This window comes from Tachysurus fulvidraco, chromosome 6 (genome assembly GCF_022655615.1).
Source record: "Tachysurus fulvidraco isolate hzauxx_2018 chromosome 6, HZAU_PFXX_2.0, whole genome shotgun sequence".
Taxonomy (NCBI): Eukaryota; Metazoa; Chordata; class Actinopteri; order Siluriformes; family Bagridae; genus Tachysurus; species Tachysurus fulvidraco.
The window spans coordinates 21,377,940-21,395,250 of NC_062523.1; the positions used below are offsets into that span (position 1 = coordinate 21,377,940).

Sequence of the window (17,311 nt, forward strand, 5' to 3'; positions counted from 1 at the left end):
GCACACACACAACATGTGTGTGTATATATGTCCATTTAAATCAAGAGGGTATTGCCCATATTTTAGGTGTTTATGGCCAGTGGTTTTTTTTTTGAGTAGTCAGGTTTTTTGACATGCTGGCTATGTGTATGAGTGCTGACTCTTAAAATGCTCACCCTTACCCTACCAAATAGCACAGGGCATTTTTTTCTTATAAGCACGTCAGTGGGAATTGCGGAAGGCTTAAATAAAGTTTATTCACATGATTTGTGCATTTATGGATACTGCAATGATCACAAGCTGAATTTGCTGCCATGACAAGCTATGTATAGGGGACACAGAGTTCTGCTGGTTTCCATAAATAGGCTGCTGGTTGTGTTTTGTGTCTATCTGAGTCATGTCTACACAATGACCCTTAGCATGGATTTGTGTCTGGCTGCAGTGTGTTTGGGACCTGTGCACAGTGAAGAAACATGAGACACCCAACTACAATGAGCAACAGCGACCTCATGAAATAAACTTGGACAAAACCCTGCCCTAGACAACTAAATAACAGCTGTTGGACACACACATTGTGAAACGTGGCACACCTTGTACATTTGATTCTTATAAACTATTCTGATGCACAAAGGGTTTAATAACTGTTGAAACGGGACAGACTGAATTTTGGCTTTTTTTGGCTTTTAGTAATTGTGGATTTGTTGAAAAGCAAGATAAGCAAATTTAGTCATAAATCTAAAGTATAATTTGAATCTAGACACCACCTTAGCCATCCATGAACTGCTCAGCTAATTACAGGTTTTTATTCACATAATACATAAAACAGACAGTTAGTGTGCCAAATGTGTTCAGCTGCCTGTGACATTGCATGAGCAGCAATTCTTATGTCTCTTGGTGGAGGTGTCTTGTGATGAACCCCGGATTGATATGTTTTGTGTTGGTGAGACCTAACGGATCGTTTGGGACTTTCTCTAGTGAATGAAATGGAGAAATCTGGGTAAAAACAAACAAAAAGTAGCTTCATGTAGTTAAAGTGAGACTATATCACAAAAGAACCCAGCAACAGTATTCAGCATTTTCATCATTCTCTTTACTTCTTTGCCTCCCATCTTAAATGTAACGTGGAACATGATTTTCTTTAAATCTTTTTGTTACTCATAATTCAACCTTCTATTTTTCACCAATGTCAGATATTAGCTTTAAATCTTTGTGTAACGTCTGGAAAGAGCCCATGTGTCAGATAAATATGAGCAGCTACGCCCTTTCTCTTGCTCTCGCAAGCCAGTTTCTCTGTGAGAGTTCTGACATGTCAGGTGTTGATTTTCAGCATGACTTTTCTGGATGTGAAGAAAAACATTCATATTCTTGCTGAGTAGTGGTGTAATGGTCATCAGCACTCACATTGCATGCCTTTAAATTGGCTTTTTTGGCTCAAGACGTTGCCATGGTCACAAGTTTTATAGTACTCTTACCTTTAACTTATACAGATGAATGTTTTTTTCTTTTCTGAACACATTTGGCAAAAAGTCCCTCAGCCTGTTATCTTTAGCCGCGATACAAAAGTGTGCACAGCGCAGAGTTATGTTTGGTTTACTCTCAATTGCCGCCTTGAACAAGTAATTCATTTGACCTTGGTGTTGACCGGAGCCCTGTGTTTCACAGCTCCAGGGACTTCATGTCCATTAAAATATGAATGTTTTGTCTGACTTTTACCCAGGAGGCTGCTGAAGTAATTGAGTTTCAAATCAGATTCTCATTCATTCCTCTTTAATAAAATGTGATTACTTAGCAGTCACTGTGTTTGGCTAGGGAGTGAAAAAGAAAACAGCTCTGGCTGGACATCCAACATTGATCTTTGTTAGGACTATAAAATTGGAAGCTGTACACTGTGGGTGAATGTGTTCTGGTGCCTCTAGCATTTTAGTTTATCACCTGCAACTCTAGTTGGTGGCTGGCCCAGTTCTGTCACCAGAGCACTGTTTGTGTTCTACGGGTGAGGCATGTCTAGCTAATGTAAATCAATTTCATTTGTTTGCAAAGCCTTGTGTGTGTGTGTGCGCGCGCTTCATGTCAGCAAAACCGACAGCTTGTTGAAAGACAGCTGGATGAGACCGTTATCACTCTCAACCTCTACAGTGTTCTTGTCTTCTTTACTTCATCTTTATGGAAAAATCTGACTTGGCTGCTTGCTCTCAGGAATATTTTACCCTTGCATTCTTGTTTAACTGTTAGGCAGCCTTGACAAAGGGCCTAGATCTGTGAGCCAAGATTCTTTTTATTTTTCTTGAAGTTCTTTTAGTTTAGATTCTGGTTTCAGCATTCAAACGGCTAAATGAAGAAACTTTATAGACTGTAAAAATGTTTCTAACGTGGTGTGTAAATATGAGTATCCTTATGTGAGGATTATTTTGTTGCTTTTTTTAATATTGCGATTTTAATTTAGACACTGTAATTCTTTATTCATTATTTCAAGTGCACTGTGAGGCATTTGAGTGTTTTTAAATCCATTTTTTTCGTTCTTGTGAAATCGAATGCCTGACAATAGTTTTTTTCAGACCGATGGATGGGTGACCGATTAAGTGGAAACCCGGACGCTCTGTTATTCTGTGAGGAAATTTTGTTGCTATGGTTTTGGTCCAAATCTTGTTAGACAGAAGGTCATTGCAGATTAAAGTTATCTATTTTCATTTAAATTAATACCTTTTGAAAAAATTTTATTTATCCTCCTACGACACTTCAAGAGACTTGTAGAATCTGTAATAAAGTGTGTAACAAGTCTGTCTCAATAAATCATTAGACCCCCAGTTACAGTAAAGTTCAGGCACTCAAATACTGTGTTTTACCAAGTAGGAAAAATCTGGATAAGAGGATAAAGGAAGACACGGCTGAATTACATTGTCTTTTGTTAGTCCTTAGTTACTTCCCCACTCAGTCCTTGTAGAAATGGGAGTAATCGAGGAAAAGAGATGAATCCCAAGGTTGTCTTTAAAAGTGTTGAAGGAAAAATCCAAAAAATCCAATTGGCTCTTGAAACTCAGCAGCAATTAAATCCACACTTATTTCAACAAAGAGACATGAATGTTCTGGAAAAGGGATTCCAAAACTCAGGAAATCCTCCAGAAATATGTTTGTAGAGGAGAACACCATGCACTCCCTCTAACCACTTTATTTTTTCGGCCTTTCTTCCTCCCAGGTGTAATCCTTCAAGATAAAATGTCCCTTCTCCTACCATAGGGTTTCAACCTAAAAGTCCCCCAAATTAACAACATAAATAAAGGATGTTTTATATAAGGCATACAAACTCAAACCCAGCTCAAAACAAACAGTGAACTTAAACACAAATAAAGTCATATATATGCATCAACAAAACTGTGCCTCTTTTTTAACAACAAAAAAAGCAAAAGTATATGCATAATATCTTTTGTGGGAATTAATGATGTAGCAAGGTTACAAGTGTATTGAAGCTCTTCTGGAGGTTCATAGCAGACCAACACTTTACTAAGACACTTTGGATTGGGTTTCCCTGTAATTTGTAACCCATCCATTTTCTCTTGTTGCTGTAGCTGCGTCATTCTGGAGACTTCTGGAGAATTTTTAATGGCAATTCGTCCCAGTTTGACTCGTTTCAGAGATGAAATGTGACCCCTGTTCTTCATCTGCAGGTGTCTGAGGTCATCAGCAGCATTCGGCAGGCCTCCAAAAGCACACTCAAAGAGGAAAGCAAACCCAAACAGGAGGCTGAAGAATCCTTTTACAACTCGCAAAAGTTTGAGGTGCTTTACTGTGGCAAGGTGACGGTGAACCACAAAAAAGCACCCTCCACCCTGATTGACGACTGCATCGACCTTTTTCGGGAGCACGAGTTCGAGCGCAGGCGTCTGCGCCACATGAATGGCCAGCGCGCTGTCGAGACCCCACTGGTGTTCACTGTAGGAGATGACCCTCTCAGCACATCGCTCTCTGAGGCTTCACTCACGGAGCTCAACGAGAAAGCAGGCAGTATGCGCAGTGCCTTCCCAGAGTGCATCCAGGAGGACTCTGGCTTTGAGCAGCAGGAGTTCCGCACTCGCTGCAACAGCTTGGCAGGCGGCATACAGAAAATTCCTAGAGAAACTGGAGCCAAAGTGCCAACACGTAGGAGACATGCTAGCGCACCTAACAACGTTCAGCCCTCTGATGCAGACAAGAACCGCACCATGTTGTTTCAGGTATGACTGCACACCGTCACGTCCTGAACACACACAAAACACGCATCTGTTCAAGGCATCCAAAAATCTTTCAATTTTGTAAAATGTTGCAAATTTCATAAATGTCTACCCTGTGTCTATTGTATGGAACTTTAAAAGCTTTGTACTTGTGGCCCATAATGCGTAATTTAACTAAAACATACAAAATTTGCTTAATGGTGTTAAAAATATCTTACTTTTGTCCCTGATGCCATCTGGATGCTATTAAGCCTCTATTAAATCACTCGAAAGTGCTGCTAGTTACAAAATCTTCTGTACAGTATGTGCATTTGGATTGTGACATTAGTAGAATTATGGACTAAACATGTCTCAAAGTAATTATTGTGCATGCAAGCGAAGTCACCGAACCGGTCTTTAAATGCCTCTCAAGGTTAAAAATACTCACTGAGAATTCATTGTTGCTCTGAAATCAGCTTTTGAGAAATCATTTGCATATGCTACATGACCTTGCTGGTGCATGTGTATGGGACGTTTCTCACAAAAAGCTAGCCATCCTATAATAAGATGGCGATCAGTAGCTGCTGTGTTAATATTTCATGTCTGCGTGATCCCCATTTCAAGAAAAGGTCACCTTTTTGTGTCTTTAGGTGGGCCGGTTTGAGGTGAATCTCATCAGCCCTGACAGCAAGACAGTAGTGCTGGAGAAGAATTTCAAAGATATATCGTTTTGCTCCCAGGTTTGTAGCTTGGGATTTGATTCCACTCCTGTTCATCTCAGGTTCAACGTCAAGCCGGTTTCCCAGCATATGCTTTTTTTACATTACAGCATTGGCAGTGTGGAGGTAGTCGGTTATATGACTTGTGATCCGTCAACATTTAGTTTAGATTAATGTTCAATATTTAAGGGTTTTGAAGTTTCTGTCAAATTCTGTAAACCTATTAGAATTTTCAGACCTATCGCACAGCATTCACTTAGAATGCGTGCTGCGCTGTTATTGATTTATTTCAAGGTTCAAGGTTTTTTTGTGTATGCATAAGAAGGCTTGTTGCAATATATGTCTATTAACACATGGTGTACACACAGGGAGTGAAGCAGACAGACCACTTTGGGTTCATCTGTCGCGATGTGCTGGAGTCGGGGCCCAGCCAGTACATATGCTACGTGTTCCAGTGTGCCAGTGAGTCTCTGGTGAGCAGCTCAGTCTTTTATTATGCCTGTGACACACGCACACACACACACACACACACACCAATGATCCATTATTTATTACCAGAGAGAGAGAACAATAACTGTGCCAAACTAACAGTGTGACTGTAATATTGATATTTGACCCACAAAACTGAACTGAATGAAATTTAGATTTACCCTAGGCCATCCTTAAAAATATTTTGGTTTGCAGTAACAGTTTAAAAAAAAAAAAAAAAAGGGTTGGTAGGTAGGTCTATATTTTTTGTTTCAATGTAAAAAAAAAAAAAAAAGTACAATTTTAGTGCTGGTGATTATGTAGGTATGACTTTAAACCAGGGGTGTCAAACTCAAATTCACAGTGGGCCAAAATATAAAACTGAGATAAAGTCACGGGGAAACTGAATATTTATTGAAAAATGAACTGCAACTGATATGTTATGCTCAACCTTTTTCATATGGAAACAAACTTTAGTTTTGCTTAAATACAGGATTTGGAACAACGAGAGCTTGATATTACAAACACATAAGAAAATAAATTTGAAATAAAAGACACATAAGGCCATTCTTAAAATATTTAGGTTTGCTGTAACAGTAAAAAAAAAAATGTCGGTAGGTAGGTCTAGTTTCAATGTAAAAAAAAAAAGTAAAATTTTGGTGATGGTGATTACGTAGGTGTGACTTTAAACAAATTAGCATATCGTGACGTCACTGACTGGGTCTTCAACCCGTGCCTTCGGGCGCATCTATGCAAACCTCATTTTGATGCTGGACACCGTTTTTCCAGAACTTCATGCCAAGTTAAAGCGGTGTCGAGCTGTTTTAATGAATTTTTTAGATGTATTATGGTGCCCGAACCTGTTAATATTATTTTATTGCTTTTGTATTAGTTGTTTGAAGAGTGGAAAAAAAAAAGGTCTGTCTTAACGTAAATTTACAACTGGCAAGTCGGACTTGAAGCAAAAAAAAAAAAGAAAATCGAGTCGGTTCTAAATTGACAGGGTTGGTCGGGTTACGGCAAACAAGAATATTTTTAAGGATGGCCTATGGTTATTTTAGCCTTCCAGATGTTTTGCAGTGCTTATAGGAATCATGAAAGATGCAAAAGGAAATGCAAATAGTTTTCTGTTCCACGTCATAATACACTGGATAATGAAAACGTGAAAAAAAAAATCTCAAAAGCGTGACAAAATATTTTACGCTGAAAAATAAATGAGTTTTATTTTAATGATAAATGAGTTTTCCTCTCATTCATTTGACAGATACAACAGTGTAGAATGTGAATGAGCTATGTAATAATATAGAAAACTCTGATGGCCCAAGGTTGCAGTATGCTGCCACTTCACAGCTCCACGGTCCCTGAGCTTGTGTTTCTGTCTGGGTGGAGTTTCTAGGCATGTTCTCTTATGTCTCTGTGGGTTTAATCTGGGTCCACAGATTGGCTAAGCTACATTGTCCTAGGTGTGTGTATGTGTGTGTGTATGTGTATGTGTGTGTGTGTGTGTGTGTGTATGTGTATGTGTATGTATGTGTATATGTGTGTGTGTGTGTGTGGAAGATGCCCTGTAATGGACTTGCATACCGTCCAGGATGAATTACTAGCGCGCACGCAGCGTTTCAAAGATAGACTCCGTGTCTGTCTGTTTATCACAACCGTGATTAGCATAAGGCAGTTACTGAAGTCTGTCCTATCGATTGGTATGTTCCTTGTGCTTTTATTGCACATTTCTACTAGATATCTTTGTGAGTGTACAAGACAAACTTTTACATATGTGAGAATATTTTGCCCATGATAGATAAAACTCCGATGTATTTTATCAGCTCTGTTAACACCTTGGGAGCGCTTTGAAGATCGACAACTGGAACTATGTCTGGTTTGGTTTGTAATGAAATTGCCTGCAATATAAATAGAAAGGACAAGGATATAATTTCAGGCTTAATGCACTAGCTGAACATCTAGTAAGCAGAACAACTTTCAGTTAAACGTTCACTAAACAGTATGTGGACACAAGAATATCCGTCAAATGCACAAATTTAGCTAGAATATCTTTGTATGCTGTAGCATTACGGGATGAACCTAAAAGTGTTCCAGAAAGACTTGTTTTGGGAAGGTTGAACACTAGTGGTAGAGCTCAAGTGGCCCAAGCCCTGACCTCAACCCCACTGAACACTTTTTAGATGAATTAGAAGTGTGCACCAGTCTTTCTTACCATAAATTATTACCTGACCGTGATGATATTCTTCTCACTGAACAGGTAGACATTTCCCACAAAATCTAGTGGAAAGCCTTCCCAAAAACATGCAGGCAGTTTAACGAGTAATAGGATCCAGCTTTGGAATGGGATGTTAAAACATTTACTAATTACTATATAGTAATGTCCTATTAAAGCTTGATATTCAACATGGTATTGTGGAGTATAAAACATGCAGCTGCATCAGTTATTCCACATGTCTGTTTTGATTGCTATTTTTATTTGAACACAATTTGCATATAAAAGGTGACTGGAAACATTGCTGTGGTTAACAAAGGTTATGTGCACTGCAAGTAGCTTTGTATTGTGGTTGTCATCCTGTCAGGTGGATGAGGTGATGCTGACTATGAAGCAGGCCTTCAGTACAGCAGCGGCAATGCGGAGCTCCAAAACCCAGATCAAACTGTGTGAGGCGTGTCCAATGCATGACCTGCACAAGCTTTGCGAGCGGATCGAAGGTGCACCCAACACATCCATCATACGTACACACGAGCGCACATACACATGTACTGAATAAACATGTTTGTTTATTTCGGAACCACAGGGCTGTATCCTCCCAGAGCAAAGCTGGCCATTCAAAAGTACCTCTCCCTGCTGAGCGATAATGAGCAGGCAGACATTTTTGAACGTGTGCAGGTAACCCCAAAAAAGCTAAATGCCGACATCTGTGAAACATCGAGTTCATTTTAATAGTCTTTCATTGTTTTCTGCCGTGCAGAAGATGAAGCCAAGCTGTGATCAGGAAGAGAATGAGCTGGTTATTCTTCACCTCAGGCAGCTGTGTGAGACCAAGCAGAAGACACATGTGCATATTGGAGAGGCTTCACAGGTACAAACCCAATTCAGAGCACGCATCCCATTCCCACTGAGGGACATCTCTGTATTGATTAAACTGTATTGATTAGAAATGCTCATTTGCCAAGCTTAACTGGACAGTATTGTTTATGTATGGCCAGTCATCCATCTTTTTGTGTGATGCAGAATGCAGTAGGCTCAGAGAGCTCGAGTGCAGCTGGACGCAACAAGCTGGATGTGTTGAATAAGGCACGCAGCTCCCTCACCAGCTCCCTGGAGAACATCTTTTCACGGGTGTGTTTGTGTGTGTGTGTGAGGATAAGTGTGTCATTTCAGCTAAAGTGCTGACCCTAACACTTAAAACATTAGCCTTTTCTTCCACTCCAGTGTGCATGAATGTGTGTGCATCGGTGTGCTTTGTTTCAGCCAAAGAGCTGATTATAACACATTAACATTCACTTTATTTCACTCGTGTGTGTGTGTGAGAGAGAGACCTTTTGGGGGTGTATGCTTATTTTCCAGTCTTACCCTTAGGCAAATCTGTATACAAACAGTCTCTCTCTCCCTCTCCCGCTCTCTCTCTCTCCCTCCCTCCCTTCTCCCCCTCCAGGGTGCAAACCGGATGCGCATGCGTCTAGGAAGCATGGGCAGCTTTGACCGGGTGAGTATCCACTCTGAACTCCGCTCCCACTCATATTCTATGTGAATTCCAGCTCGTACATCCATTACAATAAGCCGAGTACACACACTCCTACTGAATGTATCATACAGTGTGTGGTTTTCCTGTGGAGTGAAGGCTCTCTGTGATGTATTATTTGTTTGCTGGCTTCCATCTTTTTTTTTAAAAAAAAAAAGGCAGCTTGGGCTTGTGTTATGATGTTTGCATTCTCTCTCCAAAGCCAAAAGTTTCATTATGACTCCGTTTCACTTGACTGTGGAATGTGAAGTGTGTGTGAGTATGATGATGGTCCTGCTCACTCTGGTTTGCTGATCTACAAACTGTTTGTTCCTAGAGAACCATAACATGTCTCAAACTGTACTATTGCCATGAGGCCCCAACATCACGCTGAAAAACATATCTTTGCTATCTTTGCTATCCCATCTCACAGACGTCAGACCTGCTGCTTAACTGTCCTGCCACACAAGTGCGTCCCGCTTGCCACGCCTGAAAGCGAGGGTGGGCAGCCAATGAATTATGTACAATACATACCTACTCAAGTCATGTGCTTTGTATCGGTTAGAGAAACAAGGTTAACGTAAAACAGGAGAACAGAGCCCATCAGAGAGCTTAACGAACCTGTTTTCCAGTTGCTGTTATTTATTCATTAGAAGAATATTTTATAGTGTTCATAAATATTAAATGCACACCGAAGCCTTCCTGTTTGCTATTTATGATGCTGTTTGTTTAAGTGAACTACCCTTTCTGTGGTATGTCTGCATAAGTGTATTGCTAAGAAAGCTGCACCTATATTTAGTTTGTTTTCTTTCACTATGCAGATAATCAGTGTTTTCCCCAAATTTAGCCTTGGCAGTGGCAAACTGGCTGAGGAATTATGGAAGGGGGAAGGGTTGAATGGAAATAGACCAGTGGAGAGCGCCGTGCAGCCGTTGCTGGTTTCCTGGTTTGGCTGCAAGCTGTGTAAAGGGAGAGCACCAGGTTAGGCCACAGAGCATAAGGACAGGAAACAGAGCAAGGAAGCAAGATGGAATGAGCGTTTCCTATAACCAGGGTAGTAAACATGGCCCGATCATGCATGTGTGATGGTTGTAGTCACAGGACATTGGCTATTAGCATACAATAGAGTCAGAAGCATGTGTGCAGTCACTCTGCGAGCAGTTCTGCCATTGCAGAGTGGGATAAAGGTCTGGGATACACAGAGAAAGCGCTGAGAAAGTGAGTGGATACTGTGGTTATCAGTGCACATGGAATTTGTCTTCAGTGTGTCTGTAGCTTGTCTGTTATGGTGACTATACTCTAGAGGATTCATTACAGAGCGTGGGCATTTTTATTGGGATATTTTTTTTGTATGTTTTTTTGAGAATGTGGGCAAGGAATATTGTATTGCTTATAGTGTTTTTAAGTGTAGTTGTTTTATTTTTATTTTTTTTGTAGTTCAAACGGTGAAGTGCAGCGCTGTTTAGTAAAGCTTCAGTTATATTTAAGTATCAGGACCTTGGTTCTTTATCTTCAGGTCAAACAGTGTGCATTTTTATAAACGGGTCACTAAAAAGTCTGTTTAATCCCTGGCTACACAGCAAGACGAGTCTCCCAGTGATTCTCCTCCTGGCACCCCGCCTGCTACCTTGGAAGAGGACCCTGACGCCCCGCTGTTCCGCCGGCGAGCACACACCTTCAGCCACCCTCCCATCAAGAAGAGGATCTCTTTCACAGAGCTACCGACACAGAGCAAGGCTCCTCTGTACAGACAACAGTCTCTTGCTCCAGAGCTGTTGCAGAGCAGGTAATGCATCACTTCCTGTCTCACATGATCAGCACACAGTTGCTTTTTTTTCCTTCTGGGGCCTAGTCAGCATTTGTGGTTACTTTAGAATCACAGATTAATGTCTAAGTAGAAAGTCCTCAATCGCAGGCAGGGTCATGCAAACTCTTGACATTTTGACACTTTGCTCAGGGGTGTCATCTTAGTCCGTATTAGTGTATGTGTTGTTTTATATCTGTAATGTCTGCAATGGTGAAGATTGAACAAGGTTCGAGGACGGATACAGATGTCGCTTTGGTACTATACAAATGCTGAGGCTTTAAATTTACTTCCTCGTTACACAAAAAATACGCTTGTATAAATAAAAAGATTAGGATGATAAGTAAACTATTGCTGGCTATAGAATGCATGCTAACACTGTTAATAAGAATTCAGGCATGTTGCTATTTAATACTAATTCAGAAAATTGATCAAATCACCAGCACAAATGTTTCTCTCTGTAACTCTGGATGCCCTGTTGATTTGAACTAAATCCATCAAACGTTGTTGTTTTAATCTCTTATTAAAAAGATAATAAGTGCTTTGTTAAAACTTAGCTGTTAATCATGTAGTCATATAAAAGCTATTTATCTGGATATTATATTTTTTTAACAGGTATTCACTAGAACAGCCTTTTAATTGCTCATTTGAAGAATTTGAGCATTCGGTGCTTACACCAGTGAGCCATTACTTGTCCCTAACAGTTCTGCCAAAGCAGTGTTCTTGTCTGCCTGTAATCTCTCTTCAGCCCGGTACGTGTGCCAAGAAAACGCAGTGTCTCTGAAGGCGAGTCCTCCTTCAGCCTTCACTCCTCCTTCTCCACTCAAACTTTCCTGAAAAGTTTATACCTGGGTTCCTTCAGCTCACTGGCCTCCCTGCCGGACAGCCCCAAGAGGTGAGATGGGGTGCTGGCTATAAACTCCCCACTGACCCTGGGACAGGAGCAGGGCAGTGATGCCATTCAGTAACACTAGGCTGGCAGCAGCGTCTGTCTGTCCTTTAACCCCTTGTCAGTCTTCCGCCGTTTTTACTGAGAGGAACTGCTACCCTCTCACCCTCTTTCTCTTGCTCCTCACTGCTGGACTACCTGTCGGCATCTACAGGAACCAGGAAACCCGATAGCGAGAAGCCTCTCGCTGTTAAACCGCATGACGCTTCTCAGTCTGCTGTATAGTGTTCTAAAATAGCACTAACACCTCAATCCGGCATCATATTACTAGCAGACTTATAAACTGCTGCAGCTTTCTACTAATCTAGGCTTCACTCTGTTTAACTCAGTGTGTGATTATTGAGCTAAAAGGAGGATTTTGGAATTATTTAGTCCTACTAAAAAAATCCTACTGAAATATTTAACGTTACATTTAATGCAGATTTTAATACTTATTTTATTAAGATCTTTGTGATGTGACCGATATATGTTTGTGTTTAAGCTGCACAGAACTGCACAACTGCCCTTGCACTTATTTTTTTAAGTCTTGTCATGTTACTACTTTAACTTAATTTTTAAATAAATAATAAAACTATTAAAGATAATCCACATCAAGGTGGTGTGGCAAAGTGTATTATAACATTATCACAGCAATAGGCCAAAGTTCCTGTTCTCGCTTATGTTATAGCAGCTATAAATGCTGGTTCCCTAAGCAGATTCTTTTTTTTTCTGTCTTTCACGACCTTAATAAAACAACACACATAAGAAACCAGGCACACTTCTCAGTTCATATAAACGTTGTATGATTTTTAAAAAAAATAGAAATAGTTCTCACATTTTTAAGCCATTATTATTAGCATTAGATTATGTAGAGCAACTACTTAACAAGGCACTATGAATGAGCTGTTACTATATTACTACAGAAACTATATTACTACAAAGGAATGTATTAGAAAGTGTACAATGTGTCTATGCTTATTAGAATATTTATCACTAGATCACTGTTAGGTGTAGGACGTAAATGCTCACTTTAATTTAAATCCGACAGCAACGGATTTACTGAAATCTTGAACTCCTCCAGATATCCTGAAGGCTTCCTAATTTCCAAGAGCTTATGGATTAGCTTTGCTTCAGACCACGAAGCACCGACACTGTAGACCCCTTCAGAAAATGCTGAATAAAGGTCGTCTACCAGAAAACGGCATCATGTCAACAATTCTACATGTTTTAGGAATCATTTAACATACAGCACTCACCATACACGTCCCTGTGGAAGTTGTTACACGGAAGAATGAGTGCGTTTATATAAACCCGTGATTTGCCTTACAGCCGGAACTGCTGTCAGAGTTAGAGTTATTAATAGAAACTTAATCAGAGAGTTCAGTGATGAGTTCAGTAATGAAGTCATTATGCAATAGAGAATAAGGTCTAAGGATTCCTGAATCACTGTACAAAATGGCTTCTTGAAACAAATTCTTTTAATTAATTTTGTGTTTGTTCTCTTCTGTTTGACCGTCTAAGTGACAGTTAAGTGGATTAAAGTGAGAGAAAAGCCAGAGGATTGTTGGAATGTCTTTTAAAAATATTACCACATAGCTGAAGACAGCTTATTTTTCTTAAAGCCCTGTTTGCTTTTTAAAAGAAGGAAAAATATTGCAAAATGTATGAGGGTGCTGGAGCATGAAGAACACTTGGTTGGAGGTATCTCTCATATTTCTGTCTCAGGTTAGATTGGGACTCGACACCTTGTTTTCTTTAGTTTAATTTTTGCTGTTTTAAAGGGAACACCTGCTCTTCCATGCAGCGATCCAGTCATCCAGTCACGTGGCAGACGCAGGTCAAGCAGTTGAGTTAATGTTAATATCAAATAATCAGCATGAAGGAAATATATCAGAGACATGGTCGTTGGCATTTGGAATATTTCAGATATTTTCCTGACACAAGTGAAACCTGATAAGATCTTCACCCTCATGGTTTGGTGTGTTGTGCAAGTTGTGCTTCTTTTCTGCTCACCACAGTGGTAAAGAGCGGTTATTCGAGTTACTTCAGCCTTTCTGTCAAGTCAAAGCAGTTTGCTGTTCTTATCTCATCTCTCTCGTCAGCTAAGCATTTCATCTCACAGATTTGCTGCTGATTGTATTGATACTATTCTGTGTCACCGAGATCACGCTGAACCTCATTCTGATGCTTGATATGAACAGTAACCGAAGCTCTTCATGTATATGCATGATTGTGTGCATCGTGCTGCTGCCACATTATTGGCTGATTTTAGACAATTGCTTTAATGTGCTTCAATTAAAGTGACCAGGGAGTGTATATATTTAAGGACGTTGGACAGATATTCTCACTTTTAGGGCTTAACCCCAAGGATGTTTTGTGCCTGTATAGCTGATGTCGTAAAATGTTGCCTTTTGTTTTGTCTGTGCTTGTGTGCTATAGTCAGTGGATTACATATTAATCCTTCACATTAGAAAAAAGCTTACACGTTGTCTATAGTCACTCACACAAGAAGCTGTTTAATAAAATGTTACCTTTTTTCCTGATAATTGCATAACTAATATCTAATATCGTTTTACCTTTTTCATTTATGTGTTGCATGTTTTTGAAACCACAACATTACTTTCTAATACAAAATATTTCGCTAAAACATAGAGAGAGAGAGAGCGTCCTTTTTTCCATCATTCCCATAATGCATGACTTTTGGGTTCATGTTTACTGTTAACATTACATTTTTCTACTAAGGTCAACTCACTGTCTTATTCTTTTCTGTGCTGTAAAACTGAGGGAAAAGCAATTAGTGCTTTAGTGAGTATTTCAAATAAAAAATGTGTTTCTTACTTTGAACTAGAATGATGATGATGAATCATATTCATGGAGTCATTTCAAAATTCAATATTTGGCAAAGTAGCAAAGTGTAAAATGCTTTTTCTTCATCAAGATTTCCACTTTAATGACATTAGGTAGCGTGTTCTCAAAGTGTGTGTGTGTGTGTGTGTGTTTGGTAGTAGTAATGGAGAGGACAGAAACAGGAGGCTTTCAGGCTGCAGCACTGACTCGGTGACTCCACTGACTCCACGCAGAGTGTCTTGGCGTCAGAAGATTTTCCTGAGGGTGGCTTCACCAATGAACAAATCCTCAGCCTCTATGCACATGGATGGTGTGTAAACATACACAAACACGTGTATAGACACAACATTTCTCCCAAACGTATTGTTAACAGCCAACACATGCAGCTACTTGTGCTTTATTATTACCTAGTTGAATTTTTCCTTCTGTGTAACTGCTTAAATTGTGTGTATCAGCTTAAACTAACTGTACACCTCCTCGATGACTGGAATGTAGCCACACTACATTATTAGACCAGCCATAAAGCAATACAATTATATATTTTATGTCAATTTCTATCTACCCCATTTGTATTGTCTGGAAAATGTTTCTGGACAAAAAAAATCCACACAGTATTTAGTACTTGAAAAAGAATAACAAAAATACCTTTTTACTTCAGAATGTTTGCTCATGAGTTGCTGAACTCCCATCAATAAACAGTTAAACCAAATGACAGTGTAACATAAATTCAGTAATTAGACAGACAGAGACTTTCCAAAACTGGGGCAATATGATCAAAGGTTTATTTGTCTGGTCTGAAGGTTTTGTTTTAGTATCTGAGCATCACCAGAACCACAAAACTTACCACAAAATCTTTGCCTAAAAAAAGATGTCTAGTAGCAAATATGCAGCTGCATAGACATCATAAGAACTTGGATGAAAAAACATAGAGCAAAGATGTAAGAACAGTTCTTTCCTTAGTAAGGGGGAGCATGTACAGTAGTAAATGCACAGATATTATAGATAGAAAGCACGCACTAAAGTATCCTAAAGTAAACTAAAGTAGTTTATCTAAACTATACTGTGTGTGTGTGTATCATGGTTGTCTTTTTCATAGATATGGATGGAAGTGAGCTGCTGCCGCTTTCTCCACGTGCCTTACAACAGGAGCAGAACTCCCTATCCGGGTTGCTCTCCCCCACCCAGAGCCTGAGAGGAGATAACGCACGACGCACCTCTGCTGATTATAAAGCTCTGTGGAAAAAGGCCATCCACCAACAGATTCTCCTTCTCCGCATGGAGAAGGAGAACCAGCGCTTGGAGGGTTAGTGTTCCATCTGCACCTTTACACACGTGTGTGTGTGTGTGTGTGTGTGTGTGTGTGTGTGTGTGTGTGTGTGTGTGTGTGTGTGTGTGTGTAAAAAAAAAAAAAAAAAAAATATATATATATAAAAATATATATATATATATAAAAAAATATATATATATACATATATAAATTATACTCCGTACGTGCCACATGGACACAATTACATCATCTACATGTTTATTTGTGGCTTGGTATATATGCTGTTATCACTACAGTGTCTGTTTCTCCTCATGGGGTGCAACATAACAGGGGCCCAGTTACTCTCAGTAAGTTGTTTGGCTTTCTCCTGTTGGCATGAATGCTGTTGCATCTGTTTGAGATTCTGCCACAAAGATATATTTAGCCTGGAAAGCTTGGGTTAAGTTTACATATCTCTAGGAAAGCATTCTCATTGACCTCTCCCCTGCATTATACCATTTGCATAGAGACTTTGCATAGAACACGACTTAATATGTTACCATTAAAAGTGTCCTGACAGTCATGGATTATGTGTTGCAGGCTAAATCTTTATTTAGGTATGACTTGAAAATAATTAATTTCTCTCATTTGTAAAACATTGCCCTCTATTGGCTACAAAAGGTCACAGTAATATTTCTTCTCAAGTGTCAGCCACACTGTCTTCCATTCCCCTCTCCTCTATGCTTCGTACGTCATGCGTTTGTGTGACCGAGACGCCGATTTCGAGGACGGCAGAAACTGAAAAATGCTTGTTTTGAGCAGAAGGTAAGAAAGAGAGGAAAGGCTTGGTTCTATATGAACAGTCTGCAGCTGCTTTAACCAGTGGCATGCCAACATATCCACTCACAAACAGAGACGAGACAGACTGCAATGCATCCTAAGCACATGAACTAACTGCAAGAACTGAATGCGAGTTTACCAAATAGAAGAATGCTTTTTTTAGTCATTTGCTTGTCTCATCGTCAGTGTCTTGTTGGACAGAGTTTTTTTATTTTTTTATTTTTTTATTTATTTATTTATTTTTTTAACGTAGAAGCTTACTGCATTTTTAATTACATTGTTTTGTAGATGCTGTTCGAGTTGCAGTAGCTGCATAAAAGTGCCATGTTCTCCTGCTAATTTTGGAAGTAGGAATGCTCATGCCAGAGCAAGAGCACAAGGGGTTCATTAATTGCTGTGGCATGTCTAACTGTTCTGTTCTTACAGTGACAGAAGATAACCGGCTTAATGCTGTACCTGTTTTTTAGCCTTCTGATCTGACTGGCTAATTTAAAAAAAAAAAAAAAAAAAAAATGAAAAAGTCTAATTTTATTCAGCTTCACTGTGAAATTTGGCTGATTATTATTATTAT

The 17,311-nt window shown here is 39.5% G+C and overlaps 1 protein-coding gene across 7 annotated transcripts in view; it reads left to right on the forward strand.

Annotated features, from left to right (window-relative positions):
• Window positions 1-17,311, forward strand: part of tbc1d4 (TBC1 domain family, member 4) — a 28,138-nt gene that overhangs the window by 3,091 nt on the left and 7,736 nt on the right. The window contains exons 2-14 of one of the 7 annotated variants that reach the window (XM_047814786.1): window positions 3,642-4,187; window positions 4,814-4,903; window positions 5,251-5,355; window positions 7,930-8,062; window positions 8,149-8,240; window positions 8,323-8,433; window positions 8,586-8,693; window positions 9,010-9,060; window positions 10,656-10,861; window positions 11,628-11,774; window positions 14,813-14,964; window positions 15,751-15,957; window positions 16,723-16,725. In XM_047814786.1, coding sequence (XP_047670742.1) covers window positions 3,642-4,187; window positions 4,814-4,903; window positions 5,251-5,355; window positions 7,930-8,062; window positions 8,149-8,240; window positions 8,323-8,433; window positions 8,586-8,693; window positions 9,010-9,060; window positions 10,656-10,861; window positions 11,628-11,774; window positions 14,813-14,964; window positions 15,751-15,957; window positions 16,723-16,725 — 1,951 coding nt within the window. Of the gene's footprint in view, window positions 1-3,641; window positions 4,188-4,813; window positions 4,904-5,250; window positions 5,356-7,929; window positions 8,063-8,148; window positions 8,241-8,322; window positions 8,434-8,585; window positions 8,694-9,009; window positions 9,061-10,118; window positions 10,294-10,655; window positions 10,862-11,627; window positions 11,775-14,812; window positions 14,965-15,750; window positions 15,958-16,722; window positions 16,726-17,311 lie in introns of those variants that run through there. The other 6 variants (XM_047814787.1, XM_027166012.2, XM_047814790.1 and 3 more) reach the window with 6 other exon arrangements.